This window comes from Erinaceus europaeus, chromosome 2, assembly GCF_950295315.1.
Source record: "Erinaceus europaeus chromosome 2, mEriEur2.1, whole genome shotgun sequence".
NCBI lineage: Eukaryota > Metazoa > Chordata > Mammalia > Eulipotyphla > Erinaceidae > Erinaceus > Erinaceus europaeus.
The window spans coordinates 66,569,005-66,590,831 of record NC_080163.1 but is presented as its reverse complement, the minus strand read 5'-3'; the positions used below and the strand labels follow the sequence as shown (position 1 = coordinate 66,590,831).

Sequence of the window (21,827 nt, the reverse complement as noted above, 5' to 3'; positions counted from 1 at the left end):
GTGCTGCTCGCCCGGGTTAGCTGCGGCGGCGGCGGCGGCGGCGGCGGCGGCGGCGGCGGCAGCGGCGGTGGAGGAGGGGTGGAGGCGCAGCCCCTGCTGCAGCTGCTGCTGCTGCACCACGCTCGGCGCTGCGGAGCGAGCCCACCCGCCCCAGGAGCTCGTCTCCCCGGTGCTCCCCCTCCCTCCCCGCCTCCCCCCCAGTGGCGCTGCCTCCTCCAAATGAGCGATTCGCCCGCTGGATCTAACCCAAGGACACCCGAAAGCAGCGGCAGCGGCAGCGGCGGCGGCGGGAAGAGGCCGGCGGTGTCCCTCTTACCCCCCGCGGACCCCCTGCGCCAGGCGAACCGGCTCCCTATCCGGGTCCTGAAGATGCTGAGTGCTCACACCGGTCACCTCCTGCACCCGGAGTACCTGCAGCCGCTGTCCTCCACTCCCGTCAGCCCCATTGAGGTCAGTTCGGTGTCTGCCTGCCCAGCGCCGCCCCACCTACCCACCTACCCCGGTAGGCTCTACCTGAGCCGCCCCCCACCCCAGGACACCCAGGTCTGGCCACGCTGGCGGACGGGGTGACAAAGGACTGGAGACAGGAGCGATCGGAGCCCACCGTCTCCCCCTGCAAGGTCCCCACTTACACGCCCGCTCTTCGGAGCTGTGTGTTTGCTATGCTCCTGGAGTCTCCACTAGGTCCTTTACTTTTCCTCCGCACTCATTTTCCAGGCAAGAGGTAATTCATCTCTCCAGGGCCTCTTCCGTACGGCCTTCCCTCCCCCCCCCACACACACACACACCCGCCCTAACCCAACCCAACCCGGGCTTTATTCTCTTTGAAGCCTGGGTCCACCGGGTCCCACCCGCACCTGTCCCGTCGGGTTAGAGCCTCCAGGAGCTCGAGATTCCGAGTCTTTCTTCCTTGCCCTTCCCGGGGTCCCCTCCCCAGGGGGAGGGGAGGGGGGCGACTGAGGGCGCCAGCAGCAGCCCACCCCCAGCCCCACTGCTCTGCTCCGGGCTCCTACCCCGCGGCGCCACCGACCGAAACCCGTCCCAAGCGAAGTTCCCCAAACTGGAGGAAGTTTCTCCTCGATCTCCAGAAAAGGATTAGAGGGACAGAGCGGCAAGTAAGCAGCCCTTCCCCCAGTCCCCATTGCTAGGAAGGAGAAAAAAAAAAAAAAAAAAAAAAACCTCCCGCAGTGGCCTTTGGTGGAGGGCTTTCCGGCCGCCTGGGCTGGTGCGCTCCTGTGGTCTCTGCGCTACAGGGGCTCCCATCGGCTGGGTGTGCCAGGCGGGCGCAGTTGCGCCCCAGGTTCTCCGGCCTTCTCCCAGAGACCTCTCCGCACCCACACTCTTCTCCGGGCAGCCCCACCCCTCGCCCCGGCTTCCTCCGTGGGTCACCTCGTCTCACCACATACCCTCCCCCTCCTCCCTTTGCTGCTGTCCCCCACAGCTGGACGCCAAGAAGAGCCCGCTGGCGCTGCTGGCCCAGACTTGCTCACAGATCGGCAAGCCGGACCCGCCGCCTTCGTCCAAGCTCAACTCGGTGGCGGCCGCGGCCAACGGGCTAGGGACAGAGAAGGACTCCGGCCGCTCGGCCTCCGCATCCGCATCCGCCGCGCTCAAGCAGCTGGGGGAGACCCCGGCCGAGGACAAGTCCAGCTTCAAGCCCTATTCCAAGGGCCCCGGAGGCGACTCCCGGAAAGACAGCGGCTCCTCCTCCGTGTCCTCCACCTCTTCCTCCTCCTCATCTTCCTCCTCTGCCTTGTCCCCAGGAGACAAGGCGGGCTTCAGGGTCCCCAGCACCGCCTGCACACCCTTCCCCCCGCATGGAGCACCCGTCTCCACGTCATCGTCGTCCTCCTCCCCCGGTGGCTCCCGGGGCGGCTCCCCACACCACCCCGACTGCAAGAGCGGCAGTAGCGAGCTGGACAAAAAAGACCTGGAGCCCAAGCCCAGCCCCGAACCCGCCTCGGTGAGCCGAGGCGGCAGCGGGGAGCCCAGCGCGCACTGCGGGGCAGAGCCCGGGGCCTCTGGGCGCAAGTCAGAACCGCCCTCAGCGCTGGTGGGGGCCGGCCACGTGGCCCCGGTGTCCCCCTACAAGCCAGGCCACTCAGTGTTCCCGCTGCCACCCTCCAGCATAGGCTACCACGGCTCCATCGTGGGCGCGTACGCCGGCTACCCATCTCAGTTCGTGCCTGGCCTGGATCCTAGCAAGTCTGGCCTCGTGGGAGGCCAGCTCTCAGGGGGCCTGGGCCTGCCCCCCGGTAAGCCCCCCAGCTCCAGCCCGCTCACGGGGGCATCCCCGCCCTCCTTTCTGCAGGGATTATGCCGAGACCCCTACTGCCTGGGAGGTTATCACAGCGCCTCGCACCTGGGCGGCTCCAGCTGCTCCACCTGCAGCGCGCACGACCCGTCGGGGCCCAGCCTGAAGGCGGGGGGCTACCCGCTGGTGTACCCTGGGCATCCACTGCAGCCGGCCGCGCTGTCCTCCACCGCCGCCCAGGCCGCACTCCCGGGCCACCCACTTTACACCTATGGCTTCATGCTGCAGAACGAACCGCTGCCACACAGCTGCAACTGGGTGGCTGCCAGCGGGCCTTGCGACAAGCGCTTCGCCACCTCCGAGGAGCTGCTCAGCCACCTACGGACTCACACGGCCCTGCCGGGAGCAGAGAAACTTCTGGCCGCCTATCCCGGGGCCTCGAGCCTGGGCAGCGCTGCTGCAGCTGCCGCAGCAGCTGCCTCCTGCCACCTGCACCTCCCCCCGCCGGCCACCCCTGGCAGCCCCGGGTCCTTGTCATTGCGGAGTCCACACACTTTGGGACTAAGCCGGTACCATCCCTATGGCAAGAGCCACTTACCCACAGCTGGGGGCCTGGCAGTGCCCTCACTCCCCACAGCCGGACCCTACTACTCGCCATATGCCCTGTATGGACAGAGACTAGCTTCAGCCTCCGCGCTTGGATACCAGTAACTACAACTCTTCCTCCCATCCCACCCCACCCAGCCTCTGCCTCCCCACATCTGCCTCTCTCCCCACCTACCCAAAAAGCCTTGCCGCTGCAAATTCCACTACTGCTTGACCCTACCGGGATCCCCCTGCCCAGATCCTCCCCACCGGACTGTGTATTTATTTACTATAATGTTAGCTTACAAGCTGGGAATATAAGTGCATTAATGGCCCACACGAGTCAATGGTATGAAAAAAAAGTCTGTTTTCCCCCCATAATAATATTAATCACGCAAATAACTACATGTTCCCTACATCCTCTTCCTGTCTTTTTTATTTTCTTTTTCATAGATAGAAGTTTTTTTTTTTCTTTTGCATTGGTTTGGTTTGGTTTAAGAGATAGGTGAGGGGGGAAGAGTTGGGATTCTTGGGTTGTTGTGTTTGTTTTCCTTTCTCTTCCTGGGGAGTTCTGTGCATGCTTCTTAATGGTTAAAACTGCATTGCCCCCTTCTCTTTACTGTATCACCTTCATTCCCTCCTGCTGCCTTCCATTTGAGGTTCAGCTTTGTTTTGTTGCTGTTTGTTTGTTTTGTTTGTATTTTCTTTTGTACAAGCAACAGAGGACTTTTTTTAACCACATTTTTGGGGGTGCAGGGAGCAGCTTTGGTGGCAGGTGCTGTTGATGTGGGACTGTGCTCAGTGATGCCTCTGGTCTTTGATCTATACCCTGTCCCCCCACACCCTCACCCCAATTAAAGGCTTGGCCTCCTACCTTGCTCTAAGCATGGAGAGCCTTGTCCCCACGGATATACTTTCCAGAGGGGGCCAAATTTCTCTGCCTCTCTCCCTCACTCTATCTCTCTCTCTCTCTCTCTCTCTCACACACACACACACACACACACACACACACACACACACGGCCTTTCTACCTTTCAGACTCTTCCCAGCCCCAAACAGTGTGCACCTGTAGGGCTCATTCAATTCAACTCAAAGTCCCAGAAGGCCCTGCTGATATGAAACTTTGCTTTCTCTTTTGCAAAGTGCTTTTATAGTCAGTTTTTTTTTCTCCTCTTCATTATTGGGGTAGAGGTCCCCCTCCTGCGGTAGGGACTAGGTGGGTGATTCTCCACAGACCCCTCCCAAGCAGCCCAGAGGCGCGGTCAGCAGGCATTATAGCCATGTTCTGTTCTATTGGGAGAAAGTTGGGGAGTCAGGGAGAACACAATCACAGCAGTCCATTACCCCCCCTCCCAGGCCTAACCCCCAAAGGAGTCCCCAAAGTTGGTTGTGGGCTTAAATGGGCCCTCCATCCATGACTGGGGGCGCCGAAGGCGCCTGGTCTTAAGCAGCAGGGTGGAGGGGACTGCGGGGGGTGGGCTATTTGGGGTGAATAGAGCTCTCCCTTGGTAAGACTTATTTTGTTAATAAATGGAATACTTGGCTATATTCACACCGTGGTGTTTCTCTTGCCTCACCCATCACCCCACCTCCAGATACCTAAGCAGATGCCCTTTTATCTTGTTTAAAATGCTTTATGGTTTCCTTCTGGGATTTCTGTTCAAAGATGTGTTTAATGTCTTTTCTTAAAAAAAAAAAAAAGTGGGGGAGGAGAAAAACTTCTGCCAAAGGTACAAATAACATTAAACGGCCTCCCCCCCCCCCTTGGTTATTTAGTTTCCAGCCTCACTTCAAAGGTCTTAAGAATTCCTGGGGACAGGGTGGAGGGAGTGTGTAAATACGAATTTTCCTCTAGGCCTAGATTCCAGGTACTGGGGTTAAGAAAGGAACCAGGACACAGCTCAAATTCTAACAGCGACGTCCATGAGTCTTGAAAGCCAGCAAAGACTACGTGCCTCTGGCGCCACCTGGTGACCAAAAGACGAGAGCCAGGCGCCTACCAGGACCTCACCTTCCCTGTGACTCGCCCCCAAAACGGAAGAGAATTTCCTCTAGGGCAGTGCGGCCTTTACTTCTTGAAACCCTCAAGGCTAAAAGCATCTATTGTGATGCGGTGCTTCAAAAGGTTTGGGTTCCCCAAGGCCAGCTCTGGGTTGTCAATCCCAGCAATCAGCACCTGCTACCTCCCACCCCCGCCCTAGACTTCTATATGAAAGGTGATTTTAAAGCAGCTCTCAGACGCTGCTTTCTTGGGTTTAAATGACTAACAGTGGCTTCTAAATCTTAAGGCCCGTGCGTGCAGGGGTGCCATTTATTGGGTTAGTGGAATGAAATCCACGGCACTTCTCCGCTGCACAGATACGCCTCCAGGACCCCGTGGGTGCCCTGGGGTCCTGGGTGCTGGATGCTAGCTGGCTCCCAACAGCTGCGGGCGCAGAAGCACCCCCCACCACCACCACCTCCTCCCAGCAGGACCCCCTACCACCCGGGGCTCGCCCACCCTGGGGACCCGCAGGGCTGCCTGCTGGGTGCACTTCAAAACATCCTTCCTTCCCCGCCCTCCAGTGACCTCGTCGTCGGTACAGCCTTTGAAATTTGTGCTTGTTGCTCCGAAGTTTTTTGGCTCAGGTTTGCTGAGGGGCATGCGCTCTATCTGCTCTTGGCTGCCCACTGGCTTCCAAAGTCGCCCAGAGGTCAAGAGCAGGGGGGTGGAGGTGGGGTTGCCATCTCTGCCCTCGCTTTCAGCCAGCCCCCAAACTCCACTTGAAAAATCTCAGGGCTTCACTCCCTCTCCCCCCTCCCTCCAGATTACCTACCTCAGTATAAAGTGTCGTGCGGGGGTTTCGGTTGGGGAGTTTGGGAGTGTGCCCACATGTCTTCACGCCTGGGCAAAAGTCTTTTCTTAATCAAGAGAATGTCAAGCTCCTCCTGCAGAAAATGACGCAAGAACATCTGCGTGAGTCTCACAAAAGAGACGGGGTGTCTGGGCACACGGGAACAGAAGTCGTCCAGGGCAATCCCCAGCCTCTGATTTTTTTCAGTCTATTAAAACTGAAACGTAGGGTTTTTTAAATATTTTATTTATTAATGAGAAAGAAGAGAGAGAAAGAACCAGACATCACTCTGGTATGTGTGCAGCTGGGGATTGAACTCAGGACCTCATGTTTGAGAGTCCAGTGCTTTATCCATTTTGTCATCTCCCAGAGCACTAGAATCTTTTAGTTCTTTCTCTTTTTTCTTTCTCCCTCCCTATCTCTTTCTTTCTTTCTTTCTTTCTTTCTTCTTGTCTTTCTTTTCCTCTGTTTTTTCTTCCCCCCTGTGGTCTGTGTTTGGTTTTTGCTGATGGACATTTTTTTTTCCATCTCCCTTTCTCTCAATCCTCTCAAGTCCTCTTTCCCTCCCATGCTTCCCCCCCTCCCCAGTTTTTGCTAAAATTGCTGGAAATGGCTCCCTCTAGAGGGGAACGTGAGCTCTTTCTCTTTCTTGAACTTGATGGTCTCCAGACCTCCCTACCTAAGGACCAGAGGGCTCCTCTTGTTGGGCCAGGAGAAAGTAAAAAAGACTTTGTAGTATCTTCTAACAGACTCTCCATTGAGCAAAAGAAACTTTTCCAAAGCTCCCTGACTTACATCTGGAGTGTGACCATGCAGATTAGAAACACTCTTCCATGGACTGACTTTCACTGTTTAGAATGATTTAGCAACCTGTGTAGATTAGGCAAATTGTCCAGCTACCATTATGCTTCTTCCCAAGAGTGGGGATGTAATCTAGAGAACCCCACTGCTGATTCTGAAGCTTTCCCCCTTCCCCATTATCAACTGGTGACTTTCCTAAGAAGCACAGTTGTTTTAATTAGCTGGTAGAGAGTTTGTTCATCAGCTGAATTCTCTTCAGAGTTCTAATAGAGATCACTCCACTGGTTCTTTGCATGATGAATTCATCCAGCAGCTGTTCCTTAACAGTTACCTCCACCTTCGATTTCTCCATCTTCTTCTTCTTGGCCTCTTCTTTCCTAGGCTCTACCCCCTCCCACCATCCCCCATCTCTCCCAGGCATCAGAAATGGGGCCTCTGTTCCCAAGGTACCAGGAAGCGTGGAAGCCACAGAGCTGGAACTTGAGACACTGGATGTTCCTGGCTCTGAGTCATAGTTTCACACCTCTGGCCTGGTTATTTTTGTAGCCTTGTGGGCAGTCTTGGGAGGGGAGAATGCCAAGGGGAGAGGCATGTCCACAGATACAAGTTTGACACAAACAGAATTACATGGTGTTAACTTTTTAACTTTCTAATCATCCTCCATCTCCTGAGAAATCTGTAGCCCAAGTGGAGGGTGGGGGGAGTATTTTGCTCCCCCCACACACACTCGCCCCCTTTTCCCTTCTTTTAAGAGACAGAGAGGCAGAGACCGAATGAAAGAGATCACAGAACTGAAGCTTCCTTCAATACAATGGGAGCTGGACTTGAACCTGGGTTGCAAACATCATAAAGCAGAACATTATCCAAGTGAGGTTTCTGCTTCTTTTACACACCCATGATTGTCTTGCCCCAGTCAGAGTGCCATGTCATGGCTCTCAATATATGAGCTAGCTCTTTCCTGATGTATGTCTGAATTACCTTGGAATTTGTCTTAGAACAATCCTACAGCTCCGCACGTTATTAATCATTCTGTAGGGGAAGCTGCACTCAGGTTTTCTGTTTGATTTGATTTCATTCATCCTGTCTTTTCACCAAATAGATGGTTGAGTGCATCCGATAATGTATGGTTTAATTTGGAGCACTATGGGTTTGAATTACCATTTTCATAATGTGCTGTGCATTAATGTGTTACATCATTTATAAAGAGGAATGTGCTGGGTTTCAAACTTTCCCCCTGAAAGCCAAAGTCACCTAAAGGAAATAAAAGCGAATCACATCAACCCATCTTCATAATGCCACCCCAGACTGCCCACCCCCCCTACACACACACACACACACACACACATGCAGAGCAGAAGCGCCTGCCTCCCCAACCTGGGTTAAATCTGCCAAAGCTCATAAAACACGGCATGAGGCTTTTATATTCATATAATGCAGGTGGGTGTCAAGGTTTGGGGGGGAACTTGCACATGGCTGCTCAGGAGCCATCAATGGCAATACAGAGCTCCCCCTCATTATCGCATAACAACAGCTTTGTAGCCAACCCTGGTGTGGGTTTTTTTTTTTTTTTTGGAGACCTCAGTGGATGGTTCTCCGTGGACCCTAATCCCAGCCCTCCCTCCCCAATGACTGTAATAACACCAGCTGTCTGTTACTCAAACTCTGACTGAGGAGGAAAAAGCACTGATTATCCAAATACAGTCATTAAAGGGGAAATGTGTTTTTAGGACTGTCAGAGTGATTAATGAGGGCTAGCCGTCTTTGCAAATGCACTTGTTTAGTCTAACTGGCAGCTTCTATTTTCCTATTGATTTATTGCAGCCCTTGCTGGGCCTTGGTGTGTGCGAAGTCAGGGCACTTCACAAGTGCGCCCTGTTTAAACAGGAAAAGCAGGCACCATTTTCTCCAGGAGATGGGGGAGTGGGAGGAACAGCCTGAAGTTTCCCCCTGTAGCTCAGTCTCCTGCCCCCCCCCCCCAACAAAGAAGACATTAAAAACCTGTAGGAAAGGAAACTCCCTCCCTGGGTTGATCCTAGCCACTAGCTTCCAAGGTCAGTGGAGCCTCACCAGGGCCCCTGGACAAAGCCTGTCCTATTGCCTCTTTCAGCAGGCTCACATTTTCTCCTCCAATCCCCCCAAACCCAGCTGTCAACCACTGGGTCCAAGTACAGGAAAGGCACCCAGCAGCGAGGTGGGGGAGTCTGAGAAGGAGTCCTATTGCATGATCAGAGTAAAAACAAACCAGTGAGGCACAAGAACCTGGGTTCATGCCTACCCACCCCCAGCTCCCTATCTGCAGGGAGTAAGCTTCCCAAAGGGGGAAGCAGTGTTGTAGGTGTCTTTCTGTCTCTCCCTCTCTATCACCCCTTCACTCTCAATTTTTCTCTGTCCTATCAAATAAAACAAAGAAAAAATAAAGAAATAAAATGGGAACTAGAGCCGGGAATAGGGTCAGGGCATGTGGGAAGCTGATAGAAGCCATGGGTTGTTCCCCCCTCCCCCTCCCCTTCCTCCTCTTCTCCCCCTATTTCTCTGGGGTTATACCCCTTGGGGCCAACTTTTTCAAACAGAAAAAGAGAGAGAATATTCAAGCACCAAAAGTTCTAGGTGAGCTATCTAGTTGGACCTGGTTTCAACTTTTAAAAATCATGAGAGAAGAAAACCATGCAAGTGATGTCTGCTTCTTTCTACTTGTGCATTTCATTTTTCCATGAATAATGATGTTGTTGCACTGGTGAAATAGCTCATTAGGAGAGTGTGTGTCAGGGATGGGGAGATAGCATAATGGTTATGCAAGAGAGTCTTATGCCTGAGGCTAAAGTCCCAGGTTCAATCCCCAGCAGGACCATAAACCAGAGCTGAGCAGTGTTTGAAAAGAAAAGAAAAGAAAAGAAAAGAAAACAAAAGAAAAGAAAAAAAAGAAAAGAAAAGAAGGGAGTCGGGCTGTAGTGCAGCGGGCTAAGCACAGGTGGCGCAAAGCACAAGGACCGGCATAAGGATCCCGGTTCGAACCCCGGCTCCCCACCTGCAGGGGAGTCGCTTCACAGGCGGTGAAGCAGGTCTGTGGGTGTCTGTCTTTCTCTCCTCCTCTCTGTCTTTCCCTCCTCTCTCCATTTCTCTCTGTCCTATCCAACAACAACAATAATAACTACAACAATAAAACAACAAGGGCAATAAAAGGGAATAAATAAATAAAATAAATATAAGAAAAGAAAAGAAAAGGAGGGAGGGAGGGAGGGAGAAAGGGGGAAAGAAAGAAAGGTATGAAAAAAAATCAGTGAAATATATAATGGAGTACAAAAATTAAAGAGAGGAAGGAAGAGGAAAATAAAAAGAAAGGGTGGGAAAGATAGAAGGAAAGGGAAGGAACATTAATGGATAGTGTGTTGCTTTGCCATGTGTGGGACCCAGGTCCAAGCCCAGCCCTCACTGCATTGAAGGATATTTCATTGCTGTGATTTCTTTCACTTTCCATCTGTCTTTATAAAAAAAAAAAAATCTAATTAAAATAACAAAGACCCACACTGTTGTTTCTGACCCAAATCAAGAAGTGGTAGCTTAAAAACAGAATTCCAGGGAGTCGGGTGGTAGTGCAGTGGGTTAAGCCCATGTGGCACAAAGCTCAAGGACCAGCATAAGGATCCCAGTTTGAGCCCCTGGCTCCCCACCTACAGGGGAGTCGCTTCACAAGTGGTGAAGCAGGTCTGCAAGTGTCTATCTTTCTCTCCCCCTCTATCTTCCCCTCCTCTCTCCATTTCTTTCTGTTCTATCCAAAACAACAACATCAATAACTACAACAATAAAACAACAAGGGCAACAAAAGGAAATAAATAAATAAATGTGTTTAAAAAAAAAAAAGAACAGAATTCCAGTACTGGGGGCTAATTCTTCCAGGTGGCCAATTACGAAAATCAAACAATTTACAGAATCTTCCCCCCCCCTTAAGATTAACTTTATTTATTTCATACAAGATCAGAGCTGCACAGGAAAAAAAGAGAGAAATCAGAACACCAATTCACTCCATGAGGTGCTAGAAATCCAGCTGGGAGCCTCAGGCATGCCAGTCTTGTGCTCTGCCAGCTGAGTTATCTCTCGAAGTAGCATAGAGCCCATGTTAAGTGTCCAGCACGGGGCTGCAAGTCATAAGACACAGAAGAGATCTCAGACAAGATTTCCACTGAGTTTAATTGAGGGAGTCAAGACACAGCCCTGAGTTAGGGTACAGAGCAGCAGCATCTGTGACCGCACTCATGCCAATCTGATAAAGTGCTAAACCGCCACTGTGCAGACAGTGGGATTAGGATGGGCTGCCGAATGGTGCTAATTGGGCAGACCAGGTGGCTGAGCGCAGGAGCTGGGGGAGAGGGGGAAAGTGAGGCTAAAGATATTCTCCTTTTTATTTTTTTAATTGAGTAATTAATTATCTTTTGATAGAACAGAGAGAAATGGAAAGGGGAGTGGTGATGGGAAAAGAGAGAGAAAGAAAGACACCTGCAGTGCTGCTTCACTGTTCACGGAGCTTCTTTCTTGCTGTTGGGGACCCAGGGTTTCCACCACCTGCCCCCTCCGTGTGTGTGTGTGTGTGTGTGTGTGTGTGTGTGTGTGTGTGTGTGTGTGTGTGTGTGTTTAATTGCCACCAGGATTATGATAACCACCACTCCTGGTGAATTTTTTTTTGGCCTTTTCTTTTACTCGATGAGAAAGAAAGATTGAGAGGGAAGGGAAATAAAATGGAGAGAGAAAAAGAGAGACCTGCAGCACTGCTTCACCACTTGTGAAGCCCTCCCCCTCCAGATGGGGACGAGCTTCTTGAACCTGTGTCCTTGTGCTTGGTAACATGTGTGCTCTACCAGATGCATTACTTCCCAGCTCCACTAGGGACCTTCCTTCTGATGAGACTGCAATCTGTTGGAAGGCTTCCTTCCTAGACTAGGCTTCTTTTGGAGGCTGCAAGATAAATGAGGTCTTCATTCCACAGTAGGGAGAGGCCTAGAAATAGAGGTGCTGAATCAGACATTTCTGTTTCAAAAGGAGATCAAAGGACACGCTTAGCAAAAGATACATGCAGCACCTCTCTGACTTCCTCCCACAGCTGCTTTCCCAGGTGGGCTCAAGCCTTCCAAGGGCGGAAGTGGTTCTGTACTTCTTAAATGGATGCCCTGTGCAAGTGTCCCCAGGGTGCTGGCCTACCACCAACATTATTGACACTTCCTAAAACAAGACAAGCTTTCAGTAGATTGGGATCACAGATGAGATGGGGAAACTTGTCTTTAAAAGAAAACTGTTTGAGCTCCATGGCTGAGAGAAAAATAAAGTGTCCATATTTTATAAGCCTCCAAATGGAGACACACAGAATTAGTGTGCTCGCAAACTTTAGAATTGCCCTGGAAAGTTCAGAAAGTCTGGTCAGGGAGTTTCCGGAAGATGGCGAACTGAGAAGCTGCTAGTGGCCTGAGCTCCGACCACATCGACTAGAAATGTCACCAGGTTCCAGATGCCATCTGGATGCCGGCCAGGCTTCCCTGGACTGAAGACCCCACCAATGTGGCCTGGAGCTCCACTTCCCCAGAGACACACCCTACTAGGGAAAGAGAAAGGCAGACTGGGAGTATAGACCGACCAGTCAACGTCCATGTTCAGCGGGGAAGCAATTACAGAAGTCAGACCTTCTGCAACCCACAATGACCCTGGATCCATGCTCCCAGAAGGATAGAGAATGGGAAAGTTATAGGAGAGGGGGTGGATATGGAGATTGGGTGGTGGGAATTGTGTGGAGTTGTACCCCTCCTACCCTATGGATTTGTTAATTTATCCTTTCTTATATAAAAAATAAATTTAAAAAAAAAGAAGAAAGTCTGGTCATGGTATATGTAGGAGAAAGGGTACTAAAAGGGGCCAGGGAGGCAGGCAGCTCAGGGTGTTCAAGAAAGGGACTTGCTCAGGTTCAATCCCTAGCACTGCTATATACCAGAACTGAGAAGGGCTCTGGTCTCTTTGTCTCTCTATCTGTCTGTTTCTCTGTCTCTTTCTCTCTCTCTCTAAAAATTACTAATCTTGCGGGGGAAGCAGTGAATAAAGCTTTGGAGTCTCAACTATGAGGTCCTGAGTTTGATCTCCCACATGAAATATGCCAGAGTGGTGCTCTAGTTCTCTTGCTTGGTCTTTCTCTTTCATAAATAAATAGATAAATCTAAAAGGATATTTTTAATATATTTATTTTATTTATTTATTCTGCATAGAGACAGAGAGAATTTGAGAAGGGAGGGGGATAGAGAGGGAAAGAGACAGAGAGACACCTGCAGACCTGCTTCACTGCTTGTAAAGCAACTCCCCTGCAGGTGGGGAGCTGGGGGCTCAAATCGGGATCCTTCACCGGTTCTTGTGCTTTGTGCCATCTGCACTTAAGCCACTACCCTACCGCCTGACTCCCAGGATATTTTAAAAGAATCTTTTTTGTCACTGGAGTTTCACTGCTCCAGGCTGATTTTTTTTTCAGATAAAAACACAGACGGAGGAGAAAGTTACTACAGTCCTTTGGTGTGTTGGGGCTGGGCTCAGTCCTGGGTCATGCACATGACAAAGCAAATGCACTAAGCAAATAAGCTATCTTGCTGGCCCTGAATAAAACATCTCTTCTAAAGAAAGGAAGAAATCTGGCAAAATAGCTCACTTGGATTGAGCACTGCTCTGCCATGTGTGTGACCCAGGTTAGAGCCCAGACCCAATTGCATTGAAGGGAACTTTGGTGCTATGGTTTCTTCCATTAGCTTTCTTTCTCAGCCTCGCTGCCTCTCTGTCTCTATATAAAACACTTATAGCATAAAAAGAAAGGAAAAATATGAGCCATCAAAATATTTCACCTAGATAGTGCATCTGCTTTACCATCTGTGCTACTCAGGTCCAAACCCAGCTCACACCACACTGGAGGAAACTTCAGTCCTGTGGTATCTTTCTTTCTCTCCCTCTATCTCTATTCCCCCCCATCATATAATGCCATATATATATATATATATATATATATATATATATATATATATATATATATCTGAGGAAAAAGTTGTCTCAGAGTGGTAAAGCCACAGTGGCAAGGAAGGAAAGAAGGAAGGAAGGGAGGGAGAGGAAAAGGAAAGAAAAAGGAAAAAGTATTTGAATGGGCAATAGAAAAACTGGATTTTTTTTTTGGTGCTAAAATGTAATAGTTGTATGAGTTTAAATAATGAAACCAATCTCTCTCCTTCCCTCCCTTTCTTTCTCTCCCCACCCCCTCCAGTTTCAGAAATGAAGTTGTTGAACTCAGTGTCACTGGAATGGTCTGTGAGTGTATAAAATGTTTGAAGGGAGAAGCACTGTTGGTGATCAGATGCTGATTAGGGTGGCCAGGGCCCATCAGGAATCTCATTCACTGGTCGCACTTCACAGGTTCCTTTCAGGACATTATGTATGGAATCCAGAAAACGAAGCCTCATGACTTTACCTCATATAATGCAGAGCAGGTAGAGTGTCCACAGAAGAATGCTATAATGTGGACTTTTCTCCCGTAGAGAACTGGTTTCCAACACAGCAAATTATTCAAGTATCCACTTGATGAAATGCGAGTGGATACAGGTGTTTCAGTGGGTCAGAAAGCATTATGGGAAATAATGCTGAGACTCCTGAGAGGTTAAATCAAGACCCACAAAAAAGAATCATATGTTTCTTAGGCCACAGCCAACTGCATTTGGAAAATGGGGGCTGGCAAGGGAAGAAATAAATAGAAGATAGAAATCAAACCACAATGGGGCAGACTTTACTCTGAGTGGGCAGTGGGTATTTCTATAGTTCTTTGGAACTTAAAATGACCCTTTAGGAGCTGGCATCAGAGCCAGGTTTAAGAATGGACGCAGCACTTTGGGAAATGATTTTACTCTTTCCCTGCATCCTGCCTGCACTCCTGGGTCCCGTTCATGTAAATGTGTGTGCATGTGGTGTGTGTCATGCACAGGTCTGTACTCAGTCTATAAGGAAATTGTATGACTCCACTTTCCTTATTTTTGACAACTCAAATGTGGCACCACCAAAGAAGTATATGGAAATGAGAGGCTAAACGCACTAAGGCACCTCAAGAAGTTTATTTTTGCATGTGGCATAGAACAGTTAAGTATATAACATATACTGGGTCTTCAGGACTTCTGGAAAACCTCCAGTTCCCTTTAATGAGAAAACTGAAACTGGGACCAGGTTTTCTTTTTTAAAAAATTTTATTTATAAAAAGGAAACATTGAGGGCAACAAAGTAAAAACCCTGTGGTGAGGGGTAGACATGCGGCTCCCTGGGCTGGTGGGGAGTGGGATGGGACACAGTCTTTTGGTGGTGGGAATGGTGTTTATGTATACTCCTAGTAAAGTGTAGTCATATAAATCACTAGTTAATTAGTATGAGAGGGGGAAATTAATTGTATGTCTTGAAGTTTTTAAAACACAGACTGAGTCTTTTTAATATATAGGCTGTGTATTTGATATGCGGACTCTCTCAAAAGGTGGCACAGCTATATACAAGATACTGGGTACTATACAGCAAACCCTAACAAAAGGACTTTTCAAAGTTAACCCAATTACCAAATAATGTGATGATAACAATAACTATCCATTGTCTTTTTGAACCCTAAGACAGCAGGAACCTCACATCTTCACTATAGAGCCCCTACTTCCCTCAGTCCTGGCACCCTTGGATAGGGCCCACTTTCCCGTATGCATCTCCCAATCCAAACCAAATAATATTGCATCCGCCGATCACAACCTAACCAAAGCAACGATTGCCACCTCAACATGCTTCAGCTCAGACTGTGTCCAGAGACTTCAGGTGTGGAATGACAACCCTTCAGCTTCATTACTCAGGTGAGACCTTTCCTTTCACAGTATTCTCTAATTCCATCCCAGGTGGTTCACTTTCTAACAAAGTCCCAAAACCTAGACATACACCAGGTTCTGTGAGAGAGAGCATATGTTCACACGTATCCATAAACTACTGCAAAATATATACCTGAAAGCAGAAGTACACTAGAGTTTGCAGTGAGTACCCCCCCAACACTTCATCTATTCCAACCTTTGGGTCCACCATGATTGCTCAACAATTTCTTTGGCTTTGTATGTTAACTCTCTTTTCAGCCACCAGGTTCCAGATGCCATCAGGATGCCGGCCAGGCTTCCCTGGACTGAAGACCCCACCAATGTGTCCTGGAGCTCTGCTTCCCCAGAGACCCACCCTCCTAGGGAAAGAGAGAGGCAGACTGGGAGTATGGACCGACCAGTCAACGCCCATGTTCAGTGGGGAAGCAATTACAGAAGCCAGACCTTCCACCTTCTGCAGCCCACAATGACTCTGGGTCCATGCTCCCAGAGGGATAGAGAATGGGAAAGCTATCAAGGGAGGGGGTGGGATATGGAGATTGGGTGGTGGGAATTGTGTGGAGTTGTACCCCTCCTATCCTATGGTTTTGTTAATTTATCCTTTCTTAAAAAATAAATTTGAAAAAAAAGGAAACATTGACAAAACTATAGGATAAGAGGGGTACAACTCCACACAATTCCCACCACCAGATCTCTGTATCCCATCCCCTCCCCTGATAGCTTTCTTATTCTTTATCCCTCTGGGAATATGGACCCAAGGTCATTGTGGGATGCAGAAGGTTGAAGGTCTGGCTTCTGTAATTGCTTCCCCACAGAACATGGGTGTTGACTGATAGATCCATACTCCCAGCCTGCCTCTCTCTTTCCTTAGTAAGGAAGGGCTCTGGGGAAGAGGAGCTCCAGGACACATTGGTGGGGTTGTCTGTCCAGGGAAGTCTGGTCAGCATCCTGCTAGCATCTGGAACCTGGTGGTTGAAAAGAGAGTTAACATACAAAGCCAAACAAATTGTTGATCAATCATGGACCTAAAGGCTGGAATAGTGCAAATGAAGAGTTGGGGGGTCCTCTATTTTATAGATAGCTAGTAGGCATATTTTAGTTATATTCCAAAGGGCCTGTGGCTATACTAGTGTTGTTGGCTTGTTTTCCTGAGCCTGAAATCTGATATGCAGGTGGATCCAAGTTATTGTCTGGGGAGACGATGTCATGGCTGGGAAAAGGGCCAGAAAGCTTGATCAGGGAAGAGAGTAGCTCCCAAATATGGGAAAGGGGTATAAATATTGTTGACTGTAAACCCCATCGAGTTGATGTGATCTGGGGCCCATATTCAGCTTAGGAGCCTATGTGACCTCAGCATCCCTGTAGATCTGAGCTCACATTCCGTAGGGACCAGGTTTTCATGCACCTGGTTGAGCGACTATGTTACAGCACACAAGGACCCCAAGTTCAAACCCCTGGTCCCCACCTGCAAGGGGGAATCTTCATGAGTGGTGAGCAGGGCTACAGATATCTCTCTGTCTCTCTCCCTCTCTATCACCCCCTTCCCTCTCAATTTCTGGCTGTCTCTATCCAATAAATAAAGATAATGAAAAAAGAAGAAGAAAACTGAAACATAGAGAGGTCACGTGAATTATACCCAGATCTCACAGCTAAAGGGTTCTAAAGCCAGGCCTCTAATCCAGTTCTGACTATAAAACTCCATATGTACAAAGTCAAATAACTTCAGACTTTGTATCTAGATGAACTGTAAACAGCCAGAATTAAGGTAACTTTCACAGCAAAATGTCTACACCATGTGCCTGCACGTGCTGGGACCATGCTTGACTCCAGGGAGTTTAAACACCACTGGTCCTGCTTCCGGCATCCAGAAACTAAGACACAGCTGTCCGGAGGTTGAGTCAGCCTATAAATATTCAGGTGCCTGTTACACATCAAGTCCTCTGGTCTTCTCTAGGGCTTAAAGAGATGGAAAAGCAGCTAGAGGAGCAGTTTAACTGGTAAAGAACGTGTATGCCTGAGGTTCCCGGTTCTATCCCCAGCACTGCATGTACCAGAGTGGTTCTTTGGTTTCCCTCTGTCTCTTTCTTTCTGTCTTATACGAATCTCTCCCCTCCCCTCTCTCTCATAATGAAATAAATCTTTGAGAAAGAAAAGACCCTGGCCTCAAGGAGTTTACGGCCTAGTGGATGATTGATGTGTAAATTAAGTAACATCTGATGGATTCAAAACTATTAGTGCTGGTCAGCAAAGGCTAGATTATGCTTTGGTAGCAGATTAAATCCCTAAATCCCAGGGCCTTTGAAAGGCTTACTTTTCATTACACTTCATCTTCCTCCTGGATTGACAGGGATTATAGTCCAAGTCAGGGTTTGAAGAGAGAAGCAAAACCAGTAACATGGTAGAGCAAGCTGCTGGCATACATACAGCATGGTGGGGGCCAGTTAAGCAGACAGAAGCCTGGAGGCCAGCAGGCAGGAAGGGACCATCCCTCTACTAGCATAATACATTTCGAGTCTCTGAACTAGGGAAAAGCCTGAAGCATCTGAAAGCCTTGTCTGATTAGGTCAGGTCCACCCTGGGTCATCTCCCTTTTGATCTTTTTTTTTCCAATAGAGGGTGAGAGACAGAGAAGGAGAGAAATGACAGTACTGCTCTGCTGCCTGTGACGCTTCCTTTTCACATGGTGCTTCCATATGGTACCAGGGGCTGGAACCTGGATCTCACACATGGCCAAGGGTGCACGCTTATTGGGTGAGCTCTTTCCTGGCCCCCTTGATTTTGTTGTTTCTGTTGTTGCTGCTGGGGCTTCACTTCTGGGGCTAAACTCAAACCTCAAAGCAGATGCACAGTCCTGGTGAGCTATTTTGTATGCCTCCTTTGGTCAGTTTAAAGTCAAGTGACAAGAGACATGGTACCTCTGGAAACTTCTTTCATAGGAGAACCAAGATCAGGAGCCAGGTGGTGGTGAACCTACATGTTACATGTTACCTACATGTGGCATGTTACAATATGCAAGGACCCAGGTTCAAACCCCCAGTCCCCACCTGGAGGGGGGGAGGACTTTGCGAGTGGTAAAGTAGTGCTGCAAGTGTCTCTCTGTCTCTCTCCCTCTCTACCACCCCCTTCCCGCTCGATTTCTGCATCTCTGTCAAATAAATAAAGATAATTTTTTAAAGTTTGAAAAAAAAAATAAAGCACCAAGATCAGTGTTTTGATTAAATAGCTGAGACTGTGCTGGAGTGTGACCAAGGTGATACTTCACAAAGCATTCCTCTGGGCTGGCCCATAATTAATCTGCCCCTTAGTTACAGAAGTACCTCCGGGTCATAAGTCACAGCAGTGGGAGAGCTGTGGGTCTCGCACTAAGAGTGACACGTTAGGTCAAAAAGACATATGTTGGGGGTCAGGCAGTGGTGCACCCAGTAGAGTGCACACATTACCATAAGGAAGGGCCTATCACACATTACTATGAGGAAGGACTTGGGTTCAAGCCCTGGTCCCCACATAATAAGGAAGCTTCATGAGTGGTGAAGCTGTGCTTCAGATGTCTGCCTTTCTCTCGCTCACTCTCTCTCTCTCCTTCTCTACCTCCCTCTTGCCTCTCAATTTGTCTCTATCAAAAAGAAGAGAAGCAAAGAGGATGGGAGAGGAGGGGAAGGGAAGGGAGGGGAGGGAAGGGGAGGAAAGGGGAGGGGAGGAAAGGGGAGGGGAGGAGAGGAGGGCCAGTGGTAGCACACCTTGTTAAGCTCATTCACTGCCATGCACAAGGACCCAGGTTCAAGCTCCTGGTCCCTCCCTGCAAGAGGAAAAGTTTCACGAGTGGTGAAATAGAGCTGTCCTATCTAACAATGACATCAACAACAACAACAACAATAATAACCACAACAACAATGAAAAACAAGGGCAACAAAAGAGAAAATAAATATTTTTTTAAAAAGGAGAGAAAAGAAAAGATACCTGCAACACTGCTCCACCATTCATGATGCTTCTTCCCTGAAGGTGGAGACCAGGGGCACGGTAGTGTGTGTGCTCTACTACCACTCAGCCCTAGTGCCAAACGATTTCCACACAAGGTTTCGTTTAGTTTTGCCAGCAGCTCTGTGGCAAGCCCATTACTTTGGACAGTTTTGTCCAAGGTCACAAAACCAGGAAGCAGTAGAAGCAGGCCCCAACCAAGTCCATCTGACCCTAGACACCTCTGTTCCAGGACATCCATGGGCCATTGCCTCACCTAAATCAGGAAGGAACCTTACAAACCTTGATCTCAGTTTCACTTTCTTCTTCTACTTCTACTTCTACTTCTTCCTCTTCTCCGTCTCCTTCTTCTTCTTTTTCGGCCACCAGGGTTATCACTGAGACTAGTACCCACAAAACAAATACACTGCTCCCAGTGGCCTTTTTTGTTTGTTTGTTCGTTTTTTGATAGAGACTGAAAAAAAATATGGAGGGAGGGAGAGAGAGAAAAAAAAAACTGTAGCACTGCTCCACAGCTCATGAAGCTTCCTCACTGCAGGTGGGGACCAGGGCTTGTGCACCCTGCCCGATGTATCACCTTCTTCTGGTTCCTAAGCTCATCTGATGGGCACAACATACATCAAAAGCACACATAGCATACATAACTGGAGGCCAGAAGAATCATAAGATACTGCCCTTCCCACCAAACTGCTTCTGATCTAATAGGGGAAACCAGGCAAGCACAGTCCATGTTAATGTGAAGCCAGGGTCCCAAATACCCGGGAGCTCCAAAAAATCATTCATCTGCTCAGCCCCCAGGGGAAGCAGGAGAGGTTGCTCAGAATCCATAAGGCAGCCACAGCAAAGCCAAAAGCCCCACTGGGCAATGTGTTTGGGGGACGTGCCTCTCTCTCATGCCAACCAGATTTGGTGCACAGGAAAGAACAAAGGCCCACACAAGTGCCACTAAAGGCTATCAGTGCTGCAGGGTCACCCAGCATGGTGCAATCCACCACCCAGAAGCCCAAGCAAATGCTGGGTGACGGTCTCAAATCTGAGGCAGCACATGGAGGGAGGATTTGCACAAGAGGGAATTGAAGCTCTTTGCAATAATTCAGCTGGGGGCTCGAGATCACCATCTGTGTGGCACATGCTGGCTCCATTCTCCTGGTCACAGCCAGCAGCTAGGGTGCTTCTGTACCCCACACCCACCTTCTTGGCTCCAGCTTCTGAGCTTAGAGCCCAGGGAGAGGGACTGGGTAACCCTTGGTGGTGACAAGCCCACCCCCTTTTCTTGATTCTCACCTGTGTCTCTCCTGAACCTTGTTCCCTTCTTGGGAGGCAGGGGAAAGGGGGAAGTGGGGGAGGGAGAAGTTTGATTGGAGAAAACTTCTTCAAAGTCTGCTCCATCGCATCCCCTTGCTCCTACCCATGACCCTCCCTCTATCCCTCCCTCACTGCCATTCCTGCCCCCAACACACACACACTCCCTCTCACCCTCAACCTCCCTTCCCTCCCCCACCCCTTCCCCTCCATTTGTTTCAATGAACAGCCCCTTTTATCTATTCTGTAGGTACAAATGAAGCTGTCAAATTTGATCAGGCGCTTGATATGACAGGCTGTGGGAGTCAGGACCCCTTGAACAGAGTGGGCCTTGTCTGTCACAGCCCGCCTGACACTTCCCATAATGCCCAGACTGATGAGATTCTGAGTAGGGCCCAGCACATTTTCAACTCTATTTTGGGTGAAAACCCTTCTTGAAAGATCTTGAAAGGAGCTGGCAGTTCAGCCGCCCGGATGATTAATGAGGGTTGGCTCCGCTGGATGGATTTCTCCTAGTGCCAACAGCCATCCTCCCAACAGGCTAGAACGTGTTGCTGTTGACTTCCCCCCAACACTTTCCCCTCATTGCAACACCCCACAAAAGCCCCCTCCTCACTAACCCCCCCCCACCAGTACCCCCACCACCACCCTCAGTTTAACCACCCATTCCCCTACTCCTCTCAGCGTTGATATGGAGGCAGCCCCACAGATGGAAAAAGTTAAGCATCTCAGCTGAGTGAGGCCTGGCTGCAGAGTGGGCCTGCCAGGAAGTTCTGCAGACCTGAAGGGCTCCAAGGAAGGGCCAAGAAGGGACTGAAGGGAACAGAGTCCCAAATCCTCCTTGAGTTCTCTGGTCAGGAGTGGGCTTCTCTACTTTTTCTCCATGAATCTCAAAAGCTCTAGGAGCAGCCTGGTGATACAATCCACAGCATCACATTGCTAGCGTGATACTCTGGCACTCTTTCCTCTTCTAATTAGTTAATTAATTAAAGAAAAAAAAGAGCTCTGGAGACCAGAACCATGGGACATTGAAAGCCCCAAAGGGACAAGGTCTCAAAGTTCTCTCTCTCCCTCTCTCTCTCTCTCTTTTAAATATCTTATTGATGGGTGGAGGATATAGCATAATGGTTATGCAAAGAGATTTTCATGATCCTAAGTCCCAGGTTCAATGCCCTGAACACCACCAGAAGT

At 49.4% G+C, this 21,827-nt stretch overlaps 1 protein-coding gene across 1 annotated transcript; it reads left to right on the top strand.

The window, feature by feature from the left end:
- ZNF703 (zinc finger protein 703) lies at positions 1-4,391 on the top strand. The gene is made up of 2 exons (XM_007516689.2): positions 1-450; positions 1,442-4,391. The coding sequence occupies exons 1-2, from the start codon at positions 220-222 to the stop codon at positions 2,963-2,965; spliced, it is 1,755 nt and encodes a 584-aa protein (XP_007516751.1). The 5' UTR covers positions 1-219; the 3' UTR covers positions 2,966-4,391.
- Positions 4,392-21,827: the final 17,436 nt, after the last annotated feature.